The sequence below is a fragment of the Maniola jurtina genome, chromosome 27 (genome assembly GCF_905333055.1).
Source record: "Maniola jurtina chromosome 27, ilManJurt1.1, whole genome shotgun sequence".
NCBI lineage: Eukaryota > Metazoa > Arthropoda > Insecta > Lepidoptera > Nymphalidae > Maniola > Maniola jurtina.
This window is the reverse complement of record NC_060055.1, coordinates 6,324,348-6,337,173: the sequence shown is the minus strand read 5'-3', so window position 1 is coordinate 6,337,173 and position 12,826 is coordinate 6,324,348. Positions and strand designations below refer to the sequence as shown.

Sequence of the window (12,826 nt, the reverse complement as noted above, 5' to 3'; positions counted from 1 at the left end):
AAATGCTTAAAAATATATAAAAGTATGTTTTAGAATGTACAGGTAAAGCCCTTTCATATGATATCCCACTTGATATATCTTACTTACATAATTGGTAGGTACTAGGTACAAAGTTTTTGACCTATCTCTGTTATACATACATACATACATACATACATACATACATACATACATACATACATGTGTTGTTATTGTATTATCAGTAAAGGTACATACATACATACATACCCATAATATGTGTGCTTAGGTCTGTACCAGGTACATGCAAGTCAATCTATGACACACAATAATGCAATTACAGACTGAGTAATCGAAAAAAAAAAAATGGAAAATGCAACATTACGTAAACATACCAGTGGAAATTCTCTTTGTTTCCGAGTACCGTAGGGCGGGGCACATACAGCCTTGCCCGATAAAGCGCTGTACACACAGAACTTTGCGGTTCCAGGGACTTAACAGGGCTCTCTCCCTCACTTACTCCATACAATCGTAGTTCCAATTTCATTTGAATATTAAGCAACCAAAGTCCATGAAATTTTGCAGACATATTCTAGAAACTAATATCTGTGTCTGTGGTGTTTTAGATTTTTCTAAAAATATGTAGTTTTAAAATTACAGGGGCTCAAAGATTTGTATGAAAATTTTTAAGACCGCATAACTTTGAAACCGAATATTTTAACAGAAATCTGGAAAACCACAGACATAGATATTAGTTTCTAGAATATGTCTGCAAAATTTCATGGACTTTGGTTGCTTAGTATTCAAATGAAATTGTAACTACGTTTGTATGGAGCGAGTGACGGAGAGCCTCTTAACGGATGGACTTCTAGATCACTCCTTTTGATGGTCAGAATTGTTAGTCCTATCTGTCTTGATATTTAATAAATGATTCTATATCGATCTAAAATAAAATAAATAAAAAACCGTCCAAGTGCGAGTCAGATTTGCGGACCGAGGGTTCCGTACCGTACCGTTACTTAGGGTTTATCCGGGTCAAAAAGGATGGGTAAATTCGAGAATCAGTCTAGCATTTTAAAAACCATTTCTCTTTGTCTGGGATTTCGAAGGGGTTTGAACCCCCCCAATCCCCCCCCCCCCCCCCCCCCCCCCCCCTGGCTACGGCCATGATTACATGTGACAACATACAGCGCGAGTTAACATGGACCTGCTTTTCCAGTTTATAGGTCAAGGTTGTGACAAGCCCCTCCCTACCACGTTCTGATGCTAACAAATAATTTTCATAGGTTTTACTACTTCTATTGTACTTGTAGTACGTTTATGACTTATTTTTATTAAATATTTATAGGTTTTTTTAGTTCATGCTAGCGACTGGACCCCGTAGTTAAAGGTTTATAAAAATCCCGCGGGAACTCTATACAACGTAGCCTTTGCGGTAATTAAATGACTTAACTCCTTAACTCTTAAGTTATTAAGTATTCTAAAAGTAGTTCTTAGTACCTACTTCTTTTATAACTTCTTTTTAACCCCCGACCCAAAAAGAGGGGTGTTATAAGTTTGACATGTGTATCTATGTATATGTGCATCTGTCTGTGGCATCGTAGCTCCTAAACTAATGAACCGATTTCCATCTCCGATGAAGTTATCAGCTCTTTACTAGTTACTGTAACCTTCACTTGTCGGGCGTGTTATAAATTTTAATTTACACTTGTTATAAGGAGTTATAATTAATAACTCTAGAAACGTCAGCTAAATTGAACAATTGGGGTTTTTTGCCAAGAAAAGTCATTAGGAATAGAAGTTGTACCTACTCAATAAAAAGCAGTGGAAATTCTTTGTTAGCAACAGAACGTGGTAGGGCGGGGCGTGCAACAGCCTTGACCTATAAACTGGAAAAGCGGGCCCGCACTGTGATAACGACGCGCTCTTATGCAGTTTCCATACCTACCTGCTATAGTTACTAGTAGTTCCCTTGGTAACAAACAGCCTGCATAAGGTTTCGAACACACAACGGTTTACAGTCTAGGCAGGTATTCTAGCTTAAGGGGCAAGCGACGGGCCTGCCCGCGAAATTCAAATTTTATTTGGTTTCTCGAAATCCCGTAGGAACTCTTTGAGTTTCCGGGATAAAAAGTAGCCTATGTGGTATTCCAGGATATTATCTATCTCCATTCCAAATTTCAGCCAAATCCGTCCTGTAGTTTTTGCGTGAAGGAGTAATAAACATACACACACACACATACACACAAACTTTTGCCTTTATAATATTAGTGTGATCTATCGCTACCTGACGGCAGTTCGCGGGTAGTATTCGGGTTTTGGTGCTGTTCAACTTTATTGGGCGTTCATGTTAAAAGCAGTGGAAAATTCTTTGTTAGCAACAGAACGTGGTGGGGCGGGGCGTGCAACAGCCTTGACCTATAAACTGGAAAAGCGGGCTTGCACTGTGTGCCTGTGTGATAACGACTCGTTGTTGTGCAATTGCCATACCTACCTGCTGTAGTTACTAGTAGGTCCCTTGGTAACAGCCTGAATCCACCCAACCTAAAGCTTGAAACCTAAATCCACGTGGACAAAGTCGGGGGAATGAGCATAAAAGAATATATCTGAATTTTAAAAAAATCGACTTGCATCAGCGTTGCGTCACACTCAACTTTACAAGATGTATAAACAAGTGTAAATTAAAAATTTATAACACCCCCGACAAGTGAAGAGTACAGTAACTAGAAAAGAGCTGATAACTTTCAAACGGCTGAACCGATTTTCTTGGATTATAGCTAAGAACACTCTCGATCAAGCCACCTATCAAACAAAAAAAACTAAATTAAAATCGGTTCATTAATTTTGGAGCTACGATGCCACAGACAGATACACAGATACACACGTCAAACTTCTAACACCCCTCTTTTTGGGTCGGGGGTTAAAAATACTTATATTCTATTCTGCATCATCACTTACCACCAGGTGAGATTGCAGTCTTGCAAGGGCTAACTTGTATCTGAATTAAAAAGAAAATCGACTTGCATCAGCGTTGCGCCACAACTTTACAAGATGTATAAAAGAGAATAGTGAAAATGCATGGAAAAAGCAACAAAAATGTAAAAATGCAGCCATGCCCCAATTTATAGCGTTGTTACCAACCGCACGAGTTCGAAAATAGAACGCCCACTCACAATCAAGCGCTGCAGCGACCCACATACAGCCCTTTCACTGTTCGTGAAGCGCTTCCAGCGAAACTAGGCTGTATAAGGGCCCGTAATGTAGGTCAAAGTCATATTGGCTTTTTATACAACTACTAGATAATGCCTGCAGTGTCGCCCGCGTGGATTGGTCAGGTCCACTGCAGTATCAGGTTTGAGGAGTTGGAATCCTATGGAACAATGTCGCAAAGCTCTCGATAAAAAAAAATTTACGTAATTCGGTTCAGAAATCTCGGAGATATCGGTGTACATAGGTAAAACACAACTCCTCCATTTTTGAAAGTCGGTTAAAAAAGTAGCCTAAACAAACAGGTCCGAAGAACCCGTTCAAACAGACAGACAGACAAAAATTTTAAAAATCTGTGGTTTAGACAGTCAGCCACTCATCTTTCATTTTATATATTTAGGTTAGTTCATATAATGTAGTTGTTAGTTTCAGCTAGGATATCGATATTGCACAATGTTTTAGTAATTTTAGTAATTTAGTAATAGAGTTGGTACAATCTTATCTTTTATTACGTGTAACTGTAAACTAATTAAATTGCATTAGCTTATATAGAATGAAAGGCTAGTTATCTTTTACATGCCTTTCTTTATCTTTAAATTGCTTTTACATCATATTGGGGTCAAGGGTGCTGCAATAACTTTAGGGTGAGGGCAGAGAGAACTAGAGTGAGGTAGCTCTCGGTTTGGTTCTGAACGAAAATGAAAAATTTTTACTAACCAAATACAACTTATGCAATTTTTCTCTGGCCGACGATATGTTAAATATTGGGCTATGGTGACGTAAAATAAAAAAAATAGGGGTACTTTAGGGTTATCTCGGTCAAATTTACCAACATTTGTTGTTGGTAAATTGAGTTTTGTGTGCTTTAGATCGGTTGGCATTCATACCAAGACACTTCCACTGCCTATCCATTGACACTTCAGCTTCGCAACCCGTTAAGCTTAGTCGATTCCTCTGGTTCTCCTGTAGATGCAAGCTACCTCTGTACCAGATTTCATATAAATCGGTTAAACGGATGCACCTTTACGACTCCCGTGGCAACTCTTTGCTTTTCCGGGATAAAATACGTTTTATCCCGGAAAAGCAAAGAGGTCTATGTCCTTCCCCGGGATGTAAGCTAACTCTGTACCAAACATCGGTTAAGCTGTTGGGCCGTGAAAAGCTAGATAGACAGACAGATACACTTTCGCATTTATAATATTAAGTATGGAAGTATGGATTTAAGTGTATTGTTGTCCCCAGATGCACAGTAACGAGCCGCCGCCGCCGCCCCCGGCGACGGGCACGGGGCTGCTGCTACAGCTGGGGCGCCTCATAGTGCGCGCGCGCAGCTCCAGCCCCTCCGTCCGCAGGGCAGACGCGCGCCCCAGCGGCAGCCAACAGGTACTACTGGAACATGCCATCTCTTAGCTGCCTATGTAGCTCTGGCACCTGGTAAGTCACAACGAGTGACGATAGCGACTCCTATCCATCCCGCACAGTAAGGAGGCGATGGGCACGGGACTGCTACTACAGCTAGGGCGCCTGATAGTGCGCGCGCGTAGTTTCAGCACCTCCCCCCGCAGGGGAGACGGGGAGACGCACGCCCCAGCGGCAGCCAACAGGTACTTCTGGAACATGCCATCTCTTAGCTGCCTATGTAGCTCTGGCACCTGGTAAGTCACAACGAGTGACGATAGCGACTCCTATCCATCACGCACAGTAAGGAGGCGATGGGCACGGGACTGCTACTACAGCTAGGGCGCCTGATAGTGCGCGCGCGTAGTTTCAGCACCTCCGCCCGCAGGGGAGACGGGGAGACGCACGCCCCAGCGGCAGCCAACAGGTACTACTGGAACATGCCATCTCTTAGCTGCCTATGTAGCTCTGGCACCTGGTAAGTCACAACGAGTGACGATAGCGACTCCTATCCATCACGCACAGTAAGGAGGCGATGGGCACGGGACTGCTACTACAGCTAGGGCGCCTGATAGTGCGCGCGCGTAGTTTCAGCACCTCCCCCCGCAGGGGAGACGGGGAGACGCACGCCCCAGCGGCAGCCAACAGGTACTACTGGAACATGCCATCTCTTAGCTGCCTATGTAGCTCTGGCACCTGGTAAGTCACAACGAGTGACGATAGCGACTCCTATCCATCACGCACAGTAAGGAGGCGATGGGCACGGGACTGCTACTACAGCTAGGGCGCCTGATAGTGCGCGCGCGTAGTTTCAGCACCTCCCCCCGCAGGGGAGACGGGGAGACGCACGCCCCAGCGGCAGCCAACAGGTACTACTGGAACATGCCATCTCTTAGCTGCCTATGTAGCTCTGGCACCTGGTAAGTCACAACGAGTGACGATAGCGACTCCTATCCATCACGCACAGTAAGGAGGCGATGGGCACGGGACTGCTACTACAGCTAGGGCGCCTGATAGTGCGCGCGCGTAGTTTCAGCACCTCCCCCCGCAGGGGAGACGGGGAGACGCACGCCCCAGCGGCAGCCAACAGGTACTACTGGAACATGCCATCTCTTAGCTGCCTATGTAGCTCTGGCACCTGGTAAGTCACAACGAGTGACGATAGCGACTCCTATCCATCACGCACAGTAAGGAGGCGATGGGCACGGGACTGCTACTACAGCTAGGGCGCCTGATAGTGCGCGCGCGTAGTTTCAGCACCTCCCCCCGCAGGGGAGACGGGGAGACGCACGCCCCAGCGGCAGCCAACAGGTACTACTGGAACATGCCATCTCTTAGCTGCCTATGTAGCTCTGGCACCTGGTAAGTCACAACGAGTGACGATAGCGACTCCTATCCATCACGCACAGTAAGGAGGCGATGGGCACGGGACTGCTACTACAGCTAGGGCGCCTGATAGTGCGCGCGCGTAGTTTCAGCACCTCCCCCCGCAGGGGAGACGGGGAGACGCACGCCCCAGCGGCAGCCAACAGGTACTACTGGAACATGCCATCTCTTAGCTGCCTATGTAGCTCTGGCACCTGGTAAGTCACAACGAGTGACGATAGCGACTCCTATCCATCACGCACAGTAAGGAGGCGATGGGCACGGGACTGCTACTACAGCTAGGGCGCCTGATAGTGCGCGCGCGTAGTTTCAGCACCTCCCCCCGCAGGGGAGACGGGGAGACGCACGCCCCAGCGGCAGCCAACAGGTACTACTGGAACATGCCATCTCTTAGCTGCCTATGTAGCTCTGGCACCTGGTAAGTCACAACGAGTGACGATAGCGACTCCTATCCATCACGCACAGTAAGGAGGCGATGGGCACGGGACTGCTACTACTAGACTACAGGCCCATGTTTAAAAATGGGTGGGTCATATGAACCACCAGGTGACGTATACAGGACGATATAAGAGCATAAAATAATAAGTTTCAGCACTATGCCGTCACTTGTAAGCTGTCCAACAGAGTGCTGGTGAGAATTGAAAAGTGCAGGTAGAGTGAGTACATTTTGGTCATATATTTTTGTACGGCATTTTTACCATCGATAGATCCATGAAAAATAATAAGAAAGCGCGCAGTGCCGTAAAAAAATGGTGCGCCACAAAGTCAGTAAATGTTTTGATTTTCTGACAATTTCCGGGGTAAATTTGGTCATTTAATTCTGTACGGCACTAGTTTCATACTGTTTCAATACAGCCTCTAATCCATTATTCCGCAACGCCGTACAAAAATCATGCGACAAGGGGAAAAAATTGAGGGTAGCAACCCCCTCTCTTTCCGTGGTCCGGGGGGTGATTTGAAACAACATAAAATTAATTTATTTTGAAAGTGTTTTATGCATAGATAATATTTTTTTACATGCCGTACATTTTCGTTGGTCCAAAGGTTTGTAGGGGATGTGGATATTATATACACACCCGTTCACTTCAGTTAGACGGCTTAGTGATTTTATCATATTATCAATTGTTCTCTTCAAAAATATGTTAATGCCGTACAGTATCAGATGGCCATAAAGTACTACCCTTAAAATGGTAGCGTCATTTTCATCAGCCTAAAAGATATGGTCTGCATTAAAATGTACGGCATAATTTTTTCCTAATTTATTTATCTTAATACTATTTAAAACAAGGGAAAAGCGTAGAAAATTGCTATATTTTATTAATCTATGAATATTTAAACTTTTGCAATAATTTGAAAAATTTCAGTTTTTGTATTTATCTATAATTTTTTTTAGAACAGTTTCTTTTGAACGGCAATACTATATAACAATAGTATTTTACACTATCATGTTAAAAAAAAAGTTGCCGTACAGAGTCAAATGATTTTACAGCTTTAAAAATTAAGTATACCATGAAATTAAGATAATTATTGATACACATTCAAATGAACACTAATTTTTTTACGGCATTATTTTTAATAGTACTTTTGAGTGCTAGATAATGTTTTGGAACCAAAGCCGTACTTTCTCAAATCACCCCCCGGACCACGGAAAGAGAGGGGGTTGCTACCCTCAATTTTTTCCCCTTGTCGCATGATTTTTGTACGGCGTTGCGGAATAATGGATTAGAGGCTGTATTGAAACAGTATGAAACTAGTGCCGTACAGAATTAAATGACCAAATTTACCCCGGAAATTGTCAGAAAATCAAAACATTTACTGACTTTGTGGCGCACCATTTTTTTACGGCACTGCGCGCTTTCTTATTATTTTTCATGGATCTATCGATGGTAAAAATGCCGTACAAAAATATATGACCAAAATGTACTCACTCTACCTGCACTTTTGAATTCTCACCAGCACTCTGTTGGACAGCTTACAAGTGACGGCATAGTGCTGAAACTTATTATTTTATGCTCTTATATCGTCCTGTATACGTCACCTGGTGGTTCATATGACCCACCCATTTTTAAACATGGGCCTGTAGTCTATACAGCTAGGGCGCCTGATAGTGCGCGCGCGTAGTTTCAGCACCTCCCCCCGCAGGGGAGACGGGGAGACGCACGCCCCAGCGGCAGCCAACAGGTACTACTGGAACATGCCATCTCTTAGCTGCCTATGTAGCTCTGGCACCTGGTAAGTCACAACGAGTGACGATAGCGACTCCTATCCATCACGCACAGTAAGGAGGCGATGGGCACGGGACTGCTACTACAGCTAGGGCGCCTGATAGTGCGCGCGCGTAGTTTCAGCACCTCCCCCCGCAGGGGAGACGGGGAGACGCACGCCCCAGCGGCAGCCAACAGGTACTACTGGAACATGCCATCTCTTAGCTGCCTATGTAGCTCTGGCACCTGGTAAGTCACAACGAGTGACGATAGCGACTCCTATCCATCACGCACAGTAAGGAGGCGATGGGCACGGGACTGCTACTACAGCTAGGGCGCCTGATAGTGCGCGCGCGTAGTTTCAGCACCTCCCCCCGCAGGGGAGACGGGGAGACGCACGCCCCAGCGGCAGCCAACAGGTACTACTGGAACATGCCATCTCTTAGCTGCCTATGTAGCTCTGGCACCTGGTAAGTCACAACGAGTGACGATAGCGACTCCTATCCATCACGCACAGTAAGGAGGCGATGGGCACGGGACTGCTACTACAGCTAGGGCGCCTGATAGTGCGCGCGCGTAGTTTCAGCACCTCCCCCCGCAGGGGAGACGGGGAGACGCACGCCCCAGCGGCAGCCAACAGGTACTACTGGAACATGCCATCTCTTAGCTGCCTATGTAGCTCTGGCACCTGGTAAGTCACAACGAGTGACGATAGCGACTCCTATCCATCACGCACAGTAAGGAGGCGATGGGCACGGGACTGCTACTACAGCTAGGGCGCCTGATAGTGCGCGCGCGTAGTTTCAGCACCTCCCCCCGCAGGGGAGACGGGGAGACGCACGCCCCAGCGGCAGCCAACAGGTACTACTGGAACATGCCATCTCTTAGCTGCCTATGTAGCTCTGGCACCTGGTAAGTCACAACGAGTGACGATAGCGACTCCTATCCATCACGCACAGTAAGGAGGCGATGGGCACGGGACTGCTACTACAGCTAGGGCGCCTGATAGTGCGCGCGCGTAGTTTCAGCACCTCCCCCCGCAGGGGAGACGGGGAGACGCACGCCCCAGCGGCAGCCAACAGGTACTACTGGAACATGCCATCTCTTAGCTGCCTATGTAGCTCTGGCACCTGGTAAGTCACAACGAGTGACGATAGCGACTCCTATCCATCACGCACAGTAAGGAGGCGATGGGCACGGGACTGCTACTACAGCTAGGGCGCCTGATAGTGCGCGCGCGTAGTTTCAGCACCTCCCCCCGCAGGGGAGACGGGGAGACGCACGCCCCAGCGGCAGCCAACAGGTACTACTGGAACATGCCATCTCTTAGCTGCCTATGTAGCTCTGGCACCTGGTAAGTCACAACGAGTGACGATAGCGACTCCTATCCATCACGCACAGTAAGGAGGCGATGGGCACGGGACTGCTACTACAGCTAGGGCGCCTGATAGTGCGCGCGCGTAGTTTCAGCACCTCCCCCCGCAGGGGAGACGGGGAGACGCACGCCCCAGCGGCAGCCAACAGGTACTACTGGAACATGCCATCTCTTAGCTGCCTATGTAGCTCTGGCACCTGGTAAGTCACAACGAGTGACGATAGCGACTCCTATCCATCACGCACAGTAAGGAGGCGATGGGCACGGGACTGCTACTACAGCTAGGGCGCCTGATAGTGCGCGCGCGTAGTTTCAGCACCTCCCCCCGCAGGGGAGACGGGGAGACGCACGCCCCAGCGGCAGCCAACAGGTACTACTGGAACATGCCATCTCTTAGCTGCCTATGTAGCTCTGGCACCTGGTAAGTCACAACGAGTGACGATAGCGACTCCTATCCATCACGCACAGTAAGGAGGCGATGGGCACGGGACTGCTACTACAGCTAGGGCGCCTGATAGTGCGCGCGCGTAGTTTCAGCACCTCCCCCCGCAGGGGAGACGGGGAGACGCACGCCCCAGCGGCAGCCAACAGGTACTACTGGAACATGCCATCTCTTAGCTGCCTATGTAGCTCTGGCACCTGGTAAGTCACAACGAGTGACGATAGCGACTCCTATCCATCACGCACAGTAAGGAGGCGATGGGCACGGGACTGCTACTACAGCTAGGGCGCCTGATAGTGCGCGCGCGTAGTTTCAGCACCTCCCCCCGCAGGGGAGACGGGGAGACGCACGCCCCAGCGGCAGCCAACAGGTACTACTGGAACATGCCATCTCTTAGCTGCCTATGTAGCTCTGGCACCTGGTAAGTCACAACGAGTGACGATAGCGACTCCTATCCATCACGCACAGTAAGGAGGCGATGGGCACGGGACTGCTACTACAGCTAGGGCGCCTGATAGTGCGCGCGCGTAGTTTCAGCACCTCCCCCCGCAGGGGAGACGGGGAGACGCACGCCCCAGCGGCAGCCAACAGGTACTACTGGAACATGCCATCTCTTAGCTGCCTATGTAGCTCTGGCACCTGGTAAGTCACAACGAGTGACGATAGCGACTCCTATCCATCACGCACAGTAAGGAGGCGATGGGCACGGGACTGCTACTACAGCTAGGGCGCCTGATAGTGCGCGCGCGTAGTTTCAGCACCTCCCCCCGCAGGGGAGACGGGGAGACGCACGCCCCAGCGGCAGCCAACAGGTACTACTGGAACATGCCATCTCTTAGCTGCCTATGTAGCTCTGGCACCTGGTAAGTCACAACGAGTGACGATAGCGACTCCTATCCATCACGCACAGTAAGGAGGCGATGGGCACGGGACTGCTACTACAGCTAGGGCGCCTGATAGTGCGCGCGCGTAGTTTCAGCACCTCCCCCCGCAGGGGAGACGGGGAGACGCACGCCCCAGCGGCAGCCAACAGGTACTACTGGAACATGCCATCTCTTAGCTGCCTATGTAGCTCTGGCACCTGGTAAGTCACAACGAGTGACGATAGCGACTCCTATCCATCACGCACAGTAAGGAGGCGATGGGCACGGGACTGCTACTACAGCTAGGGCGCCTGATAGTGCGCGCGCGTAGTTTCAGCACCTCCCCCCGCAGGGGAGACGGGGAGACGCACGCCCCAGCGGCAGCCAACAGGTACTACTGGAACATGCCATCTCTTAGCTGCCTATGTAGCTCTGGCACCTGGTAAGTCACAACGAGTGACGATAGCGACTCCTATCCATCACGCACAGTAAGGAGGCGATGGGCACGGGACTGCTACTACAGCTAGGGCGCCTGATAGTGCGCGCGCGTAGTTTCAGCACCTCCCCCCGCAGGGGAGACGGGGAGACGCACGCCCCAGCGGCAGCCAACAGGTACTACTGGAACATGCCATCTCTTAGCTGCCTATGTAGCTCTGGCACCTGGTAAGTCACAACGAGTGACGATAGCGACTCCTATCCATCACGCACAGTAAGGAGGCGATGGGCACGGGACTGCTACTACAGCTAGGGCGCCTGATAGTGCGCGCGCGTAGTTTCAGCACCTCCCCCCGCAGGGGAGACGGGGAGACGCACGCCCCAGCGGCAGCCAACAGGTACTACTGGAACATGCCATCTCTTAGCTGCCTATGTAGCTCTGGCACCTGGTAAGTCACAACGAGTGACGATAGCGACTCCTATCCATCACGCACAGTAAGGAGGCGATGGGCACGGGACTGCTACTACAGCTAGGGCGCCTGATAGTGCGCGCGCGTAGTTTCAGAACCTCCCCCCGCAGGGGAGACGGGGAGACGCACGCCCCAGCGGCAGCCAACAGGTACTACTGGAACATGCCATCTCTTAGCTGCCTATGTAGCTCTGGCACCTGGTAAGTCACAACGAGTGACGATAGCGACTCCTATCCATCACGCACAGTAAGGAGGCGATGGGCACGGGACTGCTACTACAGCTAGGGCGCCTGATAGTGCGCGCGCATAGTTTCAGCACCTCCCCCCGCAGGGGAGACGGGGAGACGCACGCCCCAGCGGCAGCCAACAGGTACTACTGGAACATGCCATCTCTTAGCTGCCTATGTAGCTCTGGCACCTGGTAAGTCACAACGAGTGACGATAGCGACTCCTATCCATCACGCACAGTAAGGAGGCGATGGGCACGGGACTGCTACTACAGCTAGGGCGCCTGATAGTGCGCGCGCGTAGTTTCAGCACCTCCCCCTGCAGGGGAGACGGGGAGACGCGCGCCTCAGCGGCAGCCAACAGGTAATACTGGAACATGTCATCTCTTAGCGGCCTATGTAACTCTGGCACCTGGTAAGATAGAACAAGCGGCAAGTGACTCCAAATCACAGCCTATATACCTCAGCAATCAACATCATCTCTCTTCACCAGTACCTGGAAAGACACCGATCGATGGAAGTGTCTTTATAGATCAGTCTCTCCCTACACCAGCGCTGCCTGGTCACACACTCTTCCGCCAGCAGTAGCTAGTATTCCCGCCCAGCAAGTCAATAGTTCTACATACTATTATCATCATCTATCTTCAGGCTATGAAGGTCTGGTAAGGCACAACAAGCCATGGCAGAGAGTCCCTTAAGCTAAGCCATCCAGTAGCAACCAAAAGTTGCGTGTATAGCTCAAATATATCTTTTATCATCGTCTCTCTTCAGACTATGGAACTCTGGTACTTACCCTGGTACCTGGTGAATAGGAGATGAAAGCCATGAGCAGCAAACAACCTCCTGCTTGGATCAAATCTT

At 49.3% G+C, this 12,826-nt stretch overlaps 1 protein-coding gene across 2 annotated transcripts in view; it reads left to right on the top strand.

Moving 5' to 3' along the window:
• The window catches only part of LOC123879001 (protein FAM214A), a 75,278-nt gene that overhangs the window by 51,152 nt on the left and 11,300 nt on the right, over window positions 1–12,826 (top strand). For both annotated transcript variants that reach the window (XM_045926457.1, XM_045926456.1), the window contains exon 2: window positions 4,408–4,548. In XM_045926457.1, the coding sequence (XP_045782413.1) occupies window positions 4,408–4,548 (141 nt within the window). The remainder of the gene's footprint in view (window positions 1–4,407; window positions 4,549–12,826) is intronic.